This window comes from Chrysochloris asiatica, unplaced genomic scaffold (assembly GCF_000296735.1).
Source record: "Chrysochloris asiatica unplaced genomic scaffold, ChrAsi1.0 scaffold00055, whole genome shotgun sequence".
Taxonomy (NCBI): domain Eukaryota; kingdom Metazoa; phylum Chordata; class Mammalia; order Afrosoricida; family Chrysochloridae; genus Chrysochloris; species Chrysochloris asiatica.
The window spans coordinates 8,144,870-8,163,764 of NW_006408573.1; the positions used below are offsets into that span (position 1 = coordinate 8,144,870).

At 46.9% G+C, this 18,895-nt stretch overlaps 1 protein-coding gene across 1 annotated transcript; it reads right to left on the reverse strand.

The window, feature by feature from the left end:
* Positions 1–8,049: 8,049 nt before the first annotated feature.
* On the reverse strand, positions 8,050–18,140 carry SLC38A7 (solute carrier family 38, member 7). Its single transcript, XM_006863579.1, has 10 exons — positions 17,871–18,140; positions 17,045–17,243; positions 16,399–16,543; positions 14,517–14,615; positions 13,968–14,025; positions 13,654–13,768; positions 11,807–11,954; positions 11,211–11,410; positions 10,602–10,656; positions 8,050–8,152 (listed from the first exon to the last, which is right to left on the reverse strand). Exons 1-10 carry the CDS (start codon positions 18,138–18,140, stop codon positions 8,050–8,052), a joined length of 1,392 nt encoding a protein of 463 aa, XP_006863641.1.
* Between the last annotated feature and the right edge of the window lie 755 nt (positions 18,141–18,895).

An 18,895-nucleotide genomic window follows, 5' to 3' on the forward strand; every position in this document is an offset into this window, starting at 1 on the left:
GTTGTGACGTGTGGGGACTGTGTGGAGAAGGACCATCGCAGCCCGGGTAACACCTGCTTACAGAATGGATCTTTCTTGCTCAACTTTATAGGCTGTGCAGTAAGAGGGATTTTATGATGATCACAAACATCCTTCAAAGAGGAAGATGGAGATGAGTTACTTATGATCGTCTGTGTAAGAACTGTCATCACGTAGTTGCCAGACATGAGTATACATTCAGTATCATGGATGAATTTCAGGAGTGTACCATGCTGTGTGTCTTATGTGGTAAAGCTGAAGATACCCTCAGTATTCTCCCTGATGACTCCCGGAAGATGACTCTCTGGTTCTAGGGATCCTTCTGCAGTTCTGCTGGAACCATATCAAATTAGTTGATAATTCTGCAAATCTGATGGTTTGCCTTTTTTACTTTTTTCCAGCTCAGATTTCTCTATTTGAAAGCACACATAATTTAGGGAGTTGTTCTCCAGAGCTGAGATGTGCTCAGGTTTCCAGTTCATCTCAGTGCAGCAGGAGTGCAGCATCGTTAGCAATTATACAGCTAGGAAACAATTACTGTAGGAGTCTAGGTAGCACCCAGATTCTCGGAATGGGGCAGAGAATATGCAAGATGAGCCTGGAGCACAAAGTAAGGATATGCTAAAAACAACAACAACAACAACAACAACAAAAATACCTCACAATGATTGGAGGTATGTCAGAGGGACAAAAGATCAACTAAAGGAGTTCCCAGTGAACTCTTAGTAAAAGATGGAACAATTTGTGCAACAAAATAAAGTGGTATTGAATTATAACCCAGAATAAATAAAAAATTTGTATCTACAGTGCAGACAGATGCAGATGAGAAAGAAGAAACATCATGTGGACAGATGGATTCCAGATTTATGTCATAGTCTGCCCTCAATGAAGTGCAATGTAGCTCTTCACCCCTGAAGTATGGGCTGTGCCTAGTGATTCCTTCCAAGGAGTACAAGGGAGGTAGGGTCACTTTACAGGGGACATGAACAAACATGACCTCAGCCAGGTGATTGATATGAATGGCATCATTGAGAAGTCACTTTGATACTGACTGATCCTTGATGCAATGTAATGAGAATAACATTTTACCTCAGTGGTCTTCCAAAAACTCAGTCCAGTGTAATTATGAGAAAAATATCAGGTAAATCCTTGTGGAGGGACAATCTATAAAATACTCCATCAGCACCCTTCAGAATTATCAAGGCCATCCAAGACAAAGTCTAAGAAACTGTCACAACTAAGAGGCCTATGGAGACATGACAAGTGTATGTAATGTGGGATCCTGGGCTAGCAAAAAGAAATCTGGTTAAAAAAGAAGAAAAATAATAACCTAAGGTAGTATGAATAAAGTGTGGATTTTAGTTTAGTATAGAAAATGGTTTTATTTACTCCAAAGGGAACTTAGAATATCTTCCCTTGCAAAGTTGAAAGACCACTGGCTTGAGAGTGGTAAACACTAGCATTTGGGCCGCTCTGCCATTTGGTATCAGTCTAATTGTGAAGAATGTGTAGCTATGCACTTTGTTGCATTTTTATAAAACTTGGTTAATAAAAATTGATGTTATGCTTCTTTCAAAAATAAAAAGAGCAAGAGGTTAGCAGAGGAAAGAGGAAGGTAGCAGGAGACATATAGAGGAATTCAAGAGTCAAAGTGAAGAGAGAAATGCTGTTAACTGATGGTGCATTGCAATCATTGTAATGAAGCGAAGTATATGGTTTGCTGAATGTAAAACTGATGATCTGCTCTGTAAAGCTTCACACAATTCACAATAAAAATTTTTAAAAAGGCTTATTGTAAGAGAGGGACTGAGAGCTGGCAGCCAGGAAGCAGACTTGCAGAATGTGCCCTTTGGTGGTATAAATTATTATATATGACTGAGTATTAAAAAAAAGAGCTAAAATGAATAGAAATACTGTTAATTGATGGTACATGGTGGGGATTATAATCATTATAGTGAAACAAAGTGTATGATTTGTTGAATATAAAACTGATGATCTACCCTGTAAACTTTCACTCAATTCACAATAAAAACTTAAAAAAAAAAAAGCTGTTTATTGTATTAAATCATGGATATTTGGGGGTTTATCTGTTATAAGGTGTTGTGGTTGTTGTTAAGTGCCGTCAAGTCGATTCCAATCCATAGCGACCCTGTATAGGGTTTCCAAGGAGTAACTGTTAAGTCTGAACTGCCGACGCTGTGGTTCGCAGTCCAGCGTCAATCTTACAGTCACACCAGAAGTTAAGGGAATGTTAGAATTCCCCTAACTAATGCCAATTTCATTTTTGGAAGAATGATCAAATGGATCATACTTGGGCCTATTTCCCCCTAGAAAATTTACAGTGTTTGGAAGATGGGATGTCTACCTTTTTCCTGGATTCAAAGTTCCTAGTCTTTCTCCCCATCCACTGAAATGTACAAAAACAGTATCATAACAATGAACTATCAAGAAGGATTTTGAAAATACTGTGAACTGCAGATGAACTAATAAATCTATCTTAGAGTTGTTGTTGTTGTCAGCTGCCATCGAGTTGGTACCGACTCATAGCGACCTTATGCACAGCAGAACGAAACACTGCCTGATCCTGGGCCAACCTCACTACTGTTGCCACACTTGAGTCCATCGATGCTGCCACTTGGCCAATCCATCTCATTGGGGGTCTTTCTATTTTTCTCTGACCCTCCACCTTACCAAACATGATATCCTTCTCCAGTGACTGGTCCTTTCTGACAATAGGTCCGAAGTATGAGAGAGTAAGTGCAGTCAAAATGTTATTTAGAAGTGAGGAATGCAAGACTTGTCTCACATCCTTTGGACATGTTATTAGTAGGGACCAGTCACTTGAAAAGGACATAATGCTTGCTGGAGTAGAGGGTCAACAAAAAGGAAGGCCCTCAACGAGACATTATCACACAGCGACTGGCTGCAACAATGGTTCAAACATACAAGGACTGTGAGAATGGGACAGGATGGGGAGGTGCTTCATTCTGGTTTTTTATAAAAACTTTTTATTGTGAATTGGGTGAAGGTTTACAGACAAGATCATTAGCTCGACATTCAGCTTGTTTCACCTCAGTGATTACAATCTCTTCCCTATAACATTTATTCCTTTTCCTGTGGCTCCCCATTTACATCTTATATTTCATAAATTAACAAGGCAAAAATATTTGATGTACACTTACAAAACAGAAAAATATTCATTGAAATATCCAAAGGGTACATTCTACCAGCCAGTCTCCTGCCCACAGGCACACAGCATCTGTCTCTGCTGTCTTGCTGGTTTTCTAAGTAGGGATCTCACGTTCCATTCATGTTCTTCTTTCATCCATTCCATTTTATACAGGGTTGCAGAGTAAGAACCAATTAATAACAACCGGTCTACATTTAGCATTTGTACTGACACAATCAGTTTCTGTGATTATTTGATTGGTCTGATTCTGCTACTAGAATGGAAGTGGCTCTGGCCCATGGTACAAGTGTACTCAGATGTACCAAGCAGCTGAGTCACACCAAGCCTGTCTCCTTTCTCCTCCCTGTCTGCAGGCCACTACCGTCACAAGCAGAAATTATGCAAGTGTGACCTCTACTGACCAAAATAAGAAACTGCAGTTACATGCTCCCTGTGTCTCCTGTAGGTGCCATGGCGTGGGCTCCAACTCATAGCGACTCTATGCACAACAGAACGGAATATTGCCTGGTCCCGTACCATCCTCACAACTGTTGTTTGAGTCCATTGCTGCGGCCACTGTGTCAATCAATCTCACTGGGGTCTTCTTTTTAGCTGACCCTCCTCCACTTGACAAAGCATGATATCCTTCTCCAGGGACTGATCCCTTTTGAACAACATATCCAATGTAAGAGATAAAGTCTTGCCATCCTGGCTTCTAAGAAGCATTCAGCTGAACTTCTTCCAAGACAGATTTGTTTGTTCTTCTGGCATGCCATTGTATTTTCAATGTTCTTTCTTGAATACCATAATTAAATGTATCAATACTTCTAAGGTCTTCTTTATTCTCTGTCCAATTTTCACATGCATCTGAGGCAATTTAAAATACCATGACTTGAATCTGACACACGTTACTTCTCAAAGAGGTCTTGGGGAGCAGATTTGCCTCATGTAATCTGTCATTTGATTTTTTGACTGCTGCTTCCATAAGCATTGACTATGCATCCAACAAAATGAAGTGTTTGACAATTTCTATCTTTTCTCTACTTACATTGATGTTATTTATTGGCCCAGCTGTAAGGATTTTGTTTTCTTTACATTGAGGCTCAATCCATACTAAAGCCTGTGGTGCCTGTAGTCTATTTTAAGTCTTGTTTCTAGCAAGTAAGATTCTACCATCTGCATATCACAGGTTGTAAATGAGTCTTCCTCAAATCCTGATGCCATGTTCTTCACATAATCCAGCTTTTTCGATTATTTGTTCAGCATACAGATTGAATACATATGAAAGAATACACCTCTGTTGATTTTAAACCATTCAGTGTCCCCTTGTTCTGTTTTAATGATTACCTCTTGGTTTATGTACAGGTTCCCCATGAGCACAATTAAGTGTTCTGGAACATGCATTGTTTGCAATGTTACCTATATAGTTTGTTACGTTTCATATAGTTCGAATGCCTTTGCATAGTCAATAAAGCACAAGTAGACATCAGTTGGGTATTCTCTGCTTTCATCTTAGATCAATCTGATATTAGCAATGATAGCCTAGTTTCACATCCTCTTTTGAATTTGTCTTGAATTTCTGGCAGTCCCCTGTCAATGTACTGCTGCAACCGCTTTTAAATTGTCTTCAGTAAGATTTTACTTGCATGTGAAATTAATATTGTTCGACGATTTTTGCATTTTGTTGGTTCACCTTTCGAATAGGCGCAAATATAGATCTCTTCCAATGGGTTGTCCAGGGAACTGTCTTCCAGATTTCTTGGCATAGATGAGTGAGTCCCTCCAGATTTCAATTTGTGAATTCCTAAGGCCTTGTTTTTCACCAATTCCTTCAGTGTAGTGTGGACTTCTTTCAGTACTATTGGTTCTTATCATATGCTTTCTGCATCAGTCAATATTTTGCCCACAGAACAACCCGAGGCTTGAATTTTTTCTTCAGTTCTTTCAGCTTGAGAACTGCAGTCTTTAGTCTTTTAAAGTCCGGGTCTTTGCATATTTCATTATACTTGAGTTTGTCTTCTCAATCTGCACTTTGAAATGTTGTTCAGCTCTTTGTCTCCCGCATTTCTTCTAGTCACTTTAGTTTCTCTACCTATGCTCAAGAACAGGTTTCCGAGTCTCTTTTGACATCCATTTTTTGTATTTTCTTTCCTTTTTAATGACCTTTTACTTTCTTAATGTATGCTGTTTTTGGTATCATCCTACAAGTCTTCTGGTCTGTGGTCATTAGTGTCTAGTGCATCAAATCTGTTCTTGAGATGGTCTGTAGATTCAGGTGGGATACATTCAAAGTCAGTCAGGCTCTCGTGGACTTTAGAAAATGTTTTCAGCTTCAACCTGAACTTCCATAAGAGCAATTGATGATGTGCTACACCTCTCCTTCTTCCGAGTTTTATAGTCTGGAAGCTCTGCTGAAACCTGTCCACCATTGTTAGTTACCCTGCTGGTAGGATAAGCACTGGACCACAAGCTCAGTTTAAACCTCAAGGTCAGCAGTTCAAACCTACCAGCTGCTCCTAGGAACTGACCTGATGCAACCATTAACAGTATAGCTTCCAGCGTCACAGCAACAGATGAGCCATCACCACTGACAGAATGGTGGCTCCTTCCTCTTAGTGTAAGGAAATGACCAACAGGGGCAAAATCTGCTATCTGCCGCGCACTGGCAAGTTTCTCTGGGAAACAGTGCCGATGGTAATTAGCTTTAAATTGCTGAATGGACGCTCACAGATGGCTCTGGAAACTTCTCATTGGCACCCTCCCTCAAGTGGCCATACCCTACATATGCTTCTGCAGACACTTGACATCCATTTGTATTATGTACAGTTTACCCTCGAGGAAAATGAGGTGCAGAGATGGGAGCTGTCTGAGGCATCTCTGTCTCACCCTCGCTGTTCCCACAACACCTCGGGGAAGCCCCAGCCATGCAGCCACTTCCTACCTCTCTTCCCTTAGTCAATTCCTACGCAGAATTTAGGAGCCAGTTTGAATGTCAATTCTTCCAGGAAGTCTCCCTGGGATCCCCAGACAAGCTCCAGGCCTGCAAATACTACAGGGCTTTAAAAAAAAAATCATGGAAAAGTGGAACGGAAAGATAATGGCTAGTGGTCCTGTTTGTGGAGGCCCCCGGCGTGCAGGGACGATTGGGTCAGGCCTAAGCTGAGGCAGTTGGGCTGGGGTCCAATTCAAATCCCCAGTCAGTGGAGAAAGAGGGCTGGGACACTGACAGGAAGCAGGTGTCAGGAGCCACTGTAGACCTCTACGGCGTGCTGCTCACTCCCACCCCAGCCCCTCTCCATCAGTGACCCATCAGACATGAGCCCCACAGCTCAAGCTCCTTTTTATTAACCATCAGTACGTCTCCAAATTGTGCACAAACAGTACAAACAGTAAAAGATCCTGGCCGGGAGGACAGGGAGGACAGGTGAGGGGGTTTCCTGAGGTTAGGCGATTCCAGCTCCTTTTCCCAATTGGTCCAGTTCTGGGTGATGACTCCTGCCCTCCTGCAGCTGTGCCCCAAGAGGCTGGCACAGGGCAGGGAGGGGCAGTCCTGATGGGACAGGAAAGAAGGGAGGCCATCTGACCAGAGACTGGACAGATACCTAGCAGGCCTCCAACCAGCTCCACACCTTCTTAAAGGTTTAGGGCAGGATGCCAAGGAACTGCTGAACCTTCCAGGTGGAGGAAAGTTGACTTAGTACCTGGACAGCTGAGGGGCCAAAGTGAAGCAGGATGGGAATATGGAAGAGGAGAAGAGTGTCTCCCAGCCCCAGGTGGGCAACAATCTTGGTATGGCCTTATTGTGGGGGAAAGACTACTTTGTATCTCTCAGGAGGCTGATGTGAGAAGGTCTGGCACCCTCCTCAACTCACGTGAGCGGGAGCTGGAGCTACACAGAGAGCGGGTGTGGAGAAGCCACGCGGAGGTGGGGTTCAGGGGTGCAGCAAACAAAATCAAGATTGGATGGGAAACTTGTAGGCTGGAGCGGCTGGACTGACATGCTGACCCTGTCCATGACCACTGCCCTTGTTCTCAGGGCGATCAGGCTGGGGTTGGTCACAGGTAGGACGGAGGAGCAGTTACAGATGTCAGGGAGGTTTTCCCTGACCCTGGCCAGCCCAGCCTGTGTGCAGACTGAAGCCTTCAAGACTGGATGGAGGAACGTTAAGGTCTCAGCCTTCTCCATCTTCCACCCTTTGTGCCTCTGAAAAGAGGGGCCCATGTGGAATCCGAAAGAGCAGCAGACCCCTCACAGCACCATGGCACGGGATGGCCCTGGCTTCAGTGCTGGGCTGGCACCGTTTGTAAACATTAGACATGGTGATGTCCTGGGGCTGGAGGACAGGAATGCCTGCCTGGACCATCAAGTTTGGGGAAAGAGACTTAGAAAATGTCAGTTAGCCACGGGAAGGCCCAGCAGGAAGAGGAGGAGGCTGGAATGGACCCACCTCTGCAGCCCTGGAGCAGGCAGAGCCTGAGGGGAAAAGCAGGCCCCACTCAGGACAGGCTGCTCTGTGGACGGCAAATGGTCCTTGCTCATTGGCTTTCTCTAGAAAGGCGTTGGCCTGGGTCCTTTGTTCCAAGACCTACTGTCCTTTTTCACCCCTGGGTTCCAGGTGTGGAGAAGTCATGGGTTTGGAGAGGAAGACCTCTTCCCCACATCCATGGTACTAACTACCAAGACAGGAAGCAGGCAAGGAGCTGGGTTTGAGTTGTTCAGAGGTGTGGGCCCTGGGAGAGCGGGTCCAGATGCCATCCCACCTGTCTAGAAGCATTATACCAGACTCGATGTGTCCCTACTGCCCTACGAGATGTTCCCTGGGCCCAGTGGCAAAGGTGTTATCTTCTTTTGAAGGTAGTGGTTAGGCCACAAGGTCCACAAATATGGCGTTGGCTGTGGTCTGGCCGAAGATGAAGGCTCCCAAGGTGACCAGGAGGACTCCGTAACTGACCAGCATCCACCAGCTGTAAGGCAGAAGACAAGAGGCACCTGGTCAGTCATCCTATCCCACGACCCTGCAGATCCAACACCGCAGTTAGTTACTGTCAGTACTTCTGTTTGCAGAGCACTTCCTACTTCTCAAGGACTTTCCAGTGACATGTCAGTGAGCCGGGCACACTATCCCTCTTGCTAGATACTGTGGACTCATGGTAACCCCTTATGTGCAAAGTAAAACTGCTCTATAGGATGTGCAGATCAGCAGGCTTGTCTTATAGGCACCACTAGGTGAGTTCGAAGTGCCAAGCTTTTGGCTAGTAGTGGAGTACTACTTAACTTCTTGCGTCGCCCAGAAACGCTTAGGGTATTATCCCTAGTCTACAGACAGGTATGGAGACTCGGTACAGGGTTGCTATGGGTCTGAATCGACTTGACGGCACTAAACAACAACACAGGTATGGAGACCAAGACCTAATGGGATGAGGCAAGCAACCAAGGACAGGACCAGAGATAGAATGAAGGTCTCCTGATAGGAATCCATTCAAGTAAATGTGGGTCACATGGGGTAGAATCCATTTTGCTAATAAAAGGTAAAAAAGCAGACACCTGCAAGCATATATTCATCAAAATTCACAGTAAGGTTATAACTCAGTATTGGAAGTGTGATTCATATTTGCTGCTTTAAACTCAACTACTTTTCAAGTTTTTTACAAGAACAACTGTTAGGTAAATTTTTTTTTTCTTTTCCCCAAAGTGTGCAACATTCAGGGAATGTTCAGATTAAGACAAGGCAGTCTTTTCCACCCAGGAGACTAATGAGGCTGGAAAAGTCTGGTATGTGCCGTGCTGGCAAGAATGTGGGTGTTCTCATTCACTGCTGCTGCTTTTTCAGAGGCAAAAGGAAAATGAACAGGCTCTGTAACCCTGCCACTTCCATGTAGGGATCCATCTGACCAAGTCCTGGAGCACGTGTTCCAAGATGTGTAGGTACAAGATTCTTCACACTCAAAGCAGCGACACCAGAGATGGAGGCAGAGATGGTGACATGGAGAGAGGGAGCAGCTGAGGACTCTGGACTCATGGAAAGAGAGGGACTGGATGCTGGCAGCCAGAAGGCAGGCTTACAGAATGTGCCCTTGGGCTGTTTAAATTATTATATAGTCCTCAGTGTTTTTGTGTACATTCCTCTCCTCCCCTCACCAAAAAAAACCAAAAAAAAACACAACCCACACCCCAAAATAGGGGGAACGGAAGCAAATACTGTTGAATGATGATGCATGGAGGAGATTTCAATCACTGCAATGGAACGATGGTGTAAAGCGAATGTTCTCCCATATAAACTATTACTCAGTTCACAATAAAAACTTAAAAAAATCTTCACACTCAAGGCACATTTATTTATACAACAGACTAACCTGCAGCTATAAAAAAAGAAGTGCATCTATTTGCCCTGACACAGAACAATCTCCAAGATATAACGTGGAAAGAGTGGAAAAAAATAAGACACAAATTCAAATGGCTGAGTAGTGTGTCTGGCATGAATTCATTTTGGCAAAACCAAAACTAGACAAAACCCATATATATATATGCAGATTCATAGCTACGTGCACACAGAAATGTATGTACAGGCACAGAATGGTCTAGAAGGCTCCATCAAGGTCCTGAGATCAGAACTAAATGGTGGCCGGCTTCTACAGCTGACGGTTCTCAAAGGGCTCACAATAGGAGCCCCTGGACAGCAGTGGGAGGAAAATATGGAACAAAACTCAAAATCATAAAAAAGACCAGGCTGGTTGATTTGATAGAGATTAGTGGAATTCCCCAAAGATTATGGCTTGGAATTAAACTCACCTTCATGGCTTACTTTTCAGCCAAACATAGGCATAGAATAGGTGAACAATAACATCACCGATGTAGGCACTCCTGACAACAAATCAACCATACGTGACCAAAAGTTCAGCATTTGCCCAGGAATAAAGTTCACAGGGCAGGAAGGGGCAGGAAAATAGAAAAACGGAAATAACAAACAGCAAGGAAGTAAGAAGAGTGTTGTTGGACTGTCGGGATTGTAATCAATGTCACAAATCAAAATCTGTATGAATTGCTGAGTGGAAAGCCAATCTGCTCTATAAACTTTTGCCCAGATCACAATGAAAAATTTATTTTAAAGAGAATGTTCTAGAAAGACGCACATCAAATAATGACAGAGAGCTGTCTCTGGAGGAGGAATTTGCTGGGGAATGGGACTGGGTGGTGAGATGGCCTTTGACTTTTTTCTCGAAGTCCTTAAACAGTGTTTGAATGGTTACAGCTGGTTCACATTATGTATTATTGAAAAGTATAAAAAGATCATCTATTTTCAAAAAGTGTGCTAGTCTCCTGATTCCTACCTATTTTAAGGTCCCCCAAGGGCACCCCTGGTCTGCCTTCCAGAGAGGCCTGTGGTGGTGGTGGTGGGGAGGGGGCCTGCTTTACCTGGCTGGCTTGACTTCTTCCATCTCGGAGAGTTTGGCTTGAATGAGGCATAGACCTGGAAGAGAAGAGGTGGCCCTGAGAAACCTAGCTCGCCTCCGGCCCCATTTACTATGAGGCAGAGCTGGTGGAAGGTGAAAGGCCTGTTTACTCTTCTAGATACTCAGGCATCTCTGCTGCCAGGCACAGCCAGCTGGAGACCTGGCATCGCCCCTGCCCCCTCTTCTGGGAGTGACCAGCATCTGACCACAGGGGACCCTCCCAATATACTTCTTAGCAGATGCGGCCCCTTTGTACCAAGCAAAGTGGCAAGGTTTCATGGGTAGAAATGAGCTGGGTACAGACAGAGCTCACGGTCAGGTGACAAGAGACCCATGGTCCTGAACTAGCCCACCATTTCCCTGGGATCTGGTGGCAGACCTATGTCTGGGAGTCAGGTCTCCCAGCTTCTGCGTCTCTGCAGCCCGCTGGGCTGTAGTGGGCTGAACCAGGAGCAGCAGACACTTGCAGTCTCCTCACCAGTAAAGTGCTGACAACTAGCCCTTCTATAAGGAGGCAATGCTTGGGCAGGGGCTGAGGCTGGGGAAGCCTCAGGGGATCCAGGGCCCGCACCTGGGAAGACAAAGATGAAGCAGGCGGCCAGGCCTCCGATGACCGAGATGACCTTGCCGATGTCGGGAATGAAGAGCGCCAGTAGCAAGGTGAGCAGGAACCAGATGAAGGTCTGCAGCACCCGCCGCCGCCGCTCCCGCCCCACATCCTCTTCCAGCGGCATCCCCTGGTAGCGCAGCCACAAGCCCTCGACCACAGCCCTGTCCACACAGAGAGGGTGGACTCAGAGGTTCACACAGGCCAGACCCTCAGATGGCTAGATTGTGGGTCAAAGGCTAACAGCTGGACGAGATGGTGACTGTGAAGGGCTGGGTTCCTTGCTTCACCACAAGGGAATGGACACTATTCTTCTCCTTAAAGGGAAGGCTCTGGGGTCCTCAGGAGGCTCAGTGTCAACACTGATGCTCAGAGAAGGATCTGGACTAGAACTGACAGGATTCACTAAACATTCTGGTGACTGGGACAAAAGGAACGCCTGAGACCCAGGATCTCAGGGAGCAATCCTAAGCACTAACACACAGACCCTGTTCAAGGGACTCACAGGGAACCCCGAGGAACCCAGGGAACACGCTTCAGTGAGGTGGGAGGAGGCTCACCGTCCACAGAAGTGCAGGATGGGGTAGGAGGTGAGCACACTAAGGATGATGAAGGCTCGGGCAACAGCCACAGCCATGTCCTCTGAGGGGTAGGACAGGAGCACATCGGGGTCCACGGCAGCTCCAAAGGTCAGGAAGCCACAGATGCCTGAGGGCAGAGAGGAGGATGGGGGAGGGTCTGCAGCAGGAGACATCCCTGGCTTCCGCCCCCTTCCGGAAAGCTACCAGGCCACAATGCCATCTTTCTGATCCTCAACTTGCCATCCCTGCCTCAGCGCATCCCGCAGTTTCCTCTTCATCCAGGTCCTAGTTCCGGCGTCCTCCCCTCCGAGCATGGTTCCTGCGCTGTGGCCAACCTCCAACCACTCTCCCTACTGTCCTCTTTCTTCACAACTCTCACTGCTTTATGGTTTTTACTTGTTTACTGCCCATCTCCCTAACCAGAACACACACCCAGGAGAACAGGGACTTTGCGTCTCTTGCCCGTGGCTGTAGCTTCATAGGCAGCTCTGGGGGCAGACTGGGGAAGGATGCAGACCACAGAGACATTCTTCCGGGTCTCCTTTCTCATGCAAACCATTGTCCACACACCAACCAGCGCGGGACCACATCTCTGCTTAAAACTCTTCCTTCCTGGGTCCCAACCAGCCCAATAGGATTTGTCCCCCACTGCCTGTCTGACCTCACTGTCTGTCCCCAGCTCACTACTCTGCAGCCACATGGACCTTCTTGCTCTTCCTACCTCACTGGCTGCACATTTCTAGTTGCTCTGCCTGGAATGCTCTAGTTCAGGTCTTTATATTCTGGTTCCTTTTCATGATCTGTTGTTGTTGTGAGGTGCTACGGGGTTGGTACCGACTCATAGCGATCCTATGCACAACAGAACGAAACACTGCCCGGTCCTGGGCCAGCCTCACAATCGTTGCCATGCTTGAGTCCATTGATGCTGCCATTTTGCCAATCCATCCCGCTGGGGGTCTTCCTCTTTTTATCTGACCCTCCACCTTACCAAACATCCTTCTACAGCAACTGGTCCCTCCTGACAATATGTCCAAAGTATAAGAGACGAAGTTTGGCCATCCTGGTCTCTGAGGAACACTTTGGCTGCATTTTTTCCAATAGAGATCTGTTGGTTCTTTTGGCAGCCCATAGCACTTTCAATATTCTCTTCCAACACCATCACTCAAAAACATCAATTCTTCTATGGTCTTCCTTATTTACTGTCCAGCTTTTGCATGCATATGAGGTTATTGAAAATACCATGGCTTGGGTCAGGTGCACCTTAGTCCTCAAGCTGCCATCTTTGTTCTTCAACACTTTAAAAAGGTCTTGTACAGCAGATTTGCCAAATGCAATACATCATTTGATTTCTTGACTTCTGTTTCCATGAGTCTTGATCCAAGAAGAATGAAGTCTTTGACAACTTCAATCTTTTCTCCACTGAAAAGAATATTGTTTATTGGTCCCATGGTGAGGATTTTTGTTTTCTTCATGATTTGGGCCTCCTCAAATACTGCCTCCTCAGAGAGGGGCCTTCTGTGAGCCCCCTGTCCGAGCCTCCTCTGAGCCCCAGACTGCCCTATCTGGTCACGCTCACTGACACTGTGGTCTCTCCAATCTCTGGAACTCCTTACTGCATTGTGATTGCGCACGACTCTGTCCCCATTACACTACCTCCCACGAGGGCAGGACCAGGTCTGTCCTGTCTGCACTGCATTCCCCGTGCTGGGAAGGGCAGTGCTTACTAGGCAGCCGCTTGATCTCATCTTGGTGTAAGTAAGGCATTGGGAGCACTGGGCCAGGACCCGTGGGGAGCACTCCCCGCCTGGCCCTCAGGGGGTACTCACCAGTGCCCATGTACACAGCAAGCGCAATGACCATGGCGGCTGTCACCACCCCGCCCCACGTCTTCACATCCGGCCGCTGCATGCTGTTGAAGACGGGTACACTACTCACGTGGCACTGTCGGGGTGAAGGGTGTGGTCATGGTGGGAAACAGACCTCACCTTTCCAGAGGGAGGTACTTTGGGGACAAATCCCCCCCTTCTCCCCCAGGGACTATGAGCAGGTTCTGGGGCCCCTATTCCGCTCTTCTTCCTAGGTCTCCCCCTATGCTGCCTGGAATGTGGGTTCTATCCCGGAGTGAGCTTGTAACTGGCACCTGAAATCCGAAGCAGATGGTGGGCATGGCGTTGAACACGGCTACCCAGGACGCTGGCCTGTGGACACACACAGAGTGCTGCTGTCTGCAGAACCCCAGACCCACCCGCCTCACGCTCCACGCCTCACTCAGGCTGCCAGGGCCTCCAGCAGCATGAACACAACCGACCTACACATGCCTGGGAATCAGGAGAAGAGCCAGCTCCATGAACTGAGGGTCTGGGACTAAATCCCAGAATTCCTGGTTTCAAGGTTGGTTGTGCTTTTCTTGTTTATTCATTTCAAAAATCAACTTTTTTTTAAGGAACCAATCAGATTCATTCATGTAGGAGATGCAGGAGTTAGAGCCTGAGGAGGTGAAATGTTCAATGACACCCCAGCTGTCTCCATGTTGGTGGCCTGGGTTCTCCTTCTACTTCAAGTAAAGATATTAGCACCTCTTGCCTCCTTTCCACTGTGATAAGACCCCGTCCTGCCAAGCATTGGCGGAGCACCTGGGTGGCCTTGACACCTAACCCAGCACCAAATGTCTGCTAGGGGTCCCACTCACCTGGTCACAATGTCCCTGGGGCTCATCTCTTTATCTGGCCAGAAGTATTTGATGATGATGATGGCAGTGACGTACCAGGTGCCCACGACACTCAGGAAGCTGTCAGCAAGAAGAGCTTGATTACATTCCTCTCCCAGCCTCCCATTCTCTGGTTGGATCTCCAGGGCCAACCATGCTCAGCTCAAGTAACCACAAGTGCCTACTAGTCCATCAAATGCCTGAGAAAGAAGTTTTGGAGAGACATGCCACAGCTAGGGGGAAGTTAGACAGCCAACAGGAGAGCTGACATTTCAATAACTTCAAATGCATGTGATAGCTGGAGAGTGAAGAAGGAAGACCGTAGAAGAATTGATGCATTTGAGTTTCGGTGTTGGAGGTGTATACTGAGAGTACCATGGACTGCCAGAAGAACAAACAGATCTGTGTTGGAAGAAGTACAGCCAGAGTGCTCCTTGGAAGCCAGGATGGCCAGATTTCATGTCTTATACCTCAGACATATTATCAGGAGGGACGAGTCCCTGGAGAAGGGTATCATGTTTGGTATAGTGGAGGGTCAGAGAAAAAAGAGAAAGACCCCCAACGAGATGGATTGGCACAGTGGGCTCAGGCGTAGCAACAATTGTGAGGTTGGCACAGGACCGCACAGTATTTCATTCTGTTGTTCATAAGGTAGTTATGAGATGGTACTGACTCGATGGCACCTAACAACAACAATGTGAGATCAGGCAATATTTACCCGAAAGCAAAGATAAGAAGTTGGTAGGGTTGGAGAGTGGGGAAAGGGAAACTAGATTAATAGATATGGAACAACCAGAATGGACATAATGAGAATATTGACACATTGTGAAAAATGTAACTGGTATCACTGAACAATATGTACAGAAATTGTTAAAAGAGAACTTAATTTGTTGTTTAAACTTTCACTAGAAACAAAAATGAAAACAAAACAAACAACAAACCCTATGTAGTACAGTTCTATGCTGATACATATGGGTTCCTCAGGAGTCAGAACCAACACTGGTTGCGACTGAAATCCTGGTGAAGCACTGTAGGATAAACGCTGAACTGTTAACCACAAGGTTGGTGGTTCACACCCACTAAGTGATCTTCAGAAACCTCCTTGATGGCACTTAACCAACCAACCAGAATCAAGACTACGGCAAAGTTTCTTTCTTTCTTTTTCTTTTAAAAAGAAGTCAGCAGGAGGTCAAACTGGCATGTCCTGTACAATGGTGTGACTACCAAAGGACAGCATGAGGAACAGGACTTTCCTTATGATGGCCATGTGAGTTTCCACACATGATAAAATTTACAGAGTTGTATTGCAAAAATCAAGTTTTATATATGATCATTTTAAAAAGAAAAAAATTTAAGAGTTGATTTAAAAAAAAAAAACCCACCAAAATCCCATCTTCCCAAAGAGAAAAAAGGCTGTGTGTTGGCAGCCAGGAGGCAGGCTTGCAGGGTATACCCATTGGTTGTTTCAATGATTATACATTTATGAGTGTTTCTGTATACATCCTCCCCAAAACAAAACAAAACAAAACAAAACAAAACAGAGGGAATAGAAGCAAATACTGTCAAATGATGATGCATGGAGGAGATTATAATTGCAATGGAATGATGAGTGTAAAACCAATGATCCCTCATGCAAACTATCAATCAATTCACAATAAAAACTTAAAAAAAAAAAAAAATTCCCATCTTCCCAGAACAAGACAAGCTGCAGGCCAGCAGGCTGCCTGCAGTCTCTGGGTCATGGCCCAGACCTTCCTCGACAAGCCACCTAGAACCAGGACACCTCATACCTGAAGCACTCTCGCTTCCCCCCAGCAGCTCGTAATCAGATCTCTGTCAGTTGCTGACAGGGAAGCCTCCAAACCTGGCATATTTCTGGAAGCCAATCTCCCTGGGTATGGAGAGCGGCAGGATGAAGAGGAAGGCGGTGAGGCTGATAGTGAACTTGCGGTCCGTGTACCAGGGGCCTCCGCTGGCCCCCTCAGGCGCCTTTGTCATCACAGCTAGAACTGCAGAGAGGAAGGAACTGTCACACTAGGGTGCCATGGACGGGGGACATGTCCTGCCCTGTTGGGCCTCAGGATCCCCACCTGAGAGAGGATTTCCAGACTGAAGCTGGGCCCAGGCTGGGTTGTGGGCGGGTATTCAGTGCCCTGCCCCTCCAGCCAGTATGAATTAATAATCAAAGTAAGCACAGGCTTACTTGTGCTTAGCTACTAATCTGCAGTGAAATTTCACATTTTTTCTTCACATCAGATTCTACTTCTAGGTCTGGCTGGCACCTGTCTCTCTCCCAACCCCATAATACCTTGCTACAGAACGAAAGCTTTTCCTGAAATACAGTCCCCGAAAAGGAAGGAGTCCCAGTAAACAAGGTATGCATGGGCTTACTTGTGCTCACATAGAAATCCATGTGAAATGATTCACTAGTGGTTAGTAAGTACAACTAGGCCCATGCTTACCACCCCATGGCCCCCAGAGAGGAGATGGGCACTGAAGGGAAACCTCACTCTTGTCCTGTTGGTCCCCGATGATGATGAGGAAGGCGATGCAGGTGCCAAAGGTGTAGACAGCGATGGTCACCTCACACAGCACACCTGTCAGCTTGCCGCACACAGCCCACACCACCTCCTGGTAGGTCCTCTCGTTGCTGGCCTGGGAGCAGTAGGCCAGGATGACCAGGCCACTGATGATGAAAACCAGCATACCCTGCAGGCAGGGACAGAGGGTACGGGGTGTTGTCATGCCCAGAAGGCAAGGCCTGGCAGTAGAGGGCATCCCAGGCTTGGCCAACCTCCACGGTGGGCTTGGCAAATGGGCCTCCTTTCACACTGTACGTGTAATCTATTGCTGGAGGCTGCCTGGTTGAGATATTCTTTAAAGCTCAAATCTGTGGAAATGTTCAAACAGCTACAGACGGTGAGGTGTACGATGGACCCCTGCCAGCCCATCACCAAGCCTCAAAGCTGAGCACCCCATAATCAGTCTTGTTCTTGTCTACTCTTCCTCCCACTCTGGGTTATCTTGAAGCCAAGCAAACACCCTATCACTTCACCAGACAGTGTCTCAATATGTAATTCTAAATGACAGAGCCCCTTTAAAAATACTTAACTAACCACAGAATTACTATACCACCTAAAATAATTAAGTATGCTGCTAAGGCTCGCTCAGACTTTCCTGAAGGTTGGGACAGCCTGACTGAGCTCAGAGAAAAAAGTGCTAGGATAGATTAGTAATGCCTGCCATGTGGGAGGGTGGGGAAAGCAGCAGCAGGTGTGTCAGAGCCCAGACCCACCACCTGAACAGCACCGTCCCTCTCCACACAAGTGCCCTTACCATCTGCAGTGTGATGCCAGCTGCCACCCCTCCGGCAGTGCTGAAGGCTGCTGGGAAGTTGAGCAGTCCTGCCCCCAGGCAGGCGTTGACTACGATGAAGATGGCCCCAAGTGTGGAAGTGGTACCTCTGCTTGGTCCCTGAGGACAGGCCTCCCCGTCAACCTTGGGGGATGTGTCCACACAGGGACTCTGCAGTAGGCGGGCCCGTTCGCCAGCGTCTGCGCTCCAGCCCCACTCGCCAGGCTCGCTGTTGATGCTGGCCTGGGCCATGGCTCCGAGATTCGTCTGCCTGCAGGGTCTGTGGATTCTGCTCAAGTCACGACCACATCCCCTGGACAGTGGAGGGGACTGCAGAGCTCAGCCGTGGCTCTTTCCAACCTGGATGGAATGAAGGAAGAGACTACTGTTTTCCTGAGACGGGAAATGGAGGCACTTGGCTGGGATTCACATCCAGGTGTGCCTTTGTACAGAAGGGCACATGGGTGTCATAGTGTAGAGTGGCATAGACAGGAACAAGGCAGATACAAATCCTGCTCGCTTCAGGCAAGGTAAATAAATCTGGCAAATACAACATAAACATAAAAAGGAAGGGCGCTCATATGGGAGCACCAGCGAGAGGCCAGGCATCGGACCAGGTGTGTCCTGCACAGATCTCATCTCACTCAATCCTATGACAGCCTCGTGGTCATAAAGTTTAAGAGGTCAAATTGCTGACTGAGGATCACACACCAACAAATGGTTGAGCAAGATTCTGACCCAGGACAGGGGCCCAAGAGCAGCTGGCTTGATGAAGTGAGTCTGTTTCTGAGCATTACAGGCCAGAATACCTCCCTTTGTTCTAAAGGTTACATACTGTGCAGCTTTCCAGGTAATGTCTTCACAATGCAGGCCAATTCTCCCTCCTCTCTTACAGCACCGGGGACCCCTCTTAGAAGCTGGGCAGCTCTGCTCCCAGGCAGGCACTGACAGGGATAAAGACAACCCCAAGCATAAACATTGTACTTCCTCAACCATTATATGTGGGT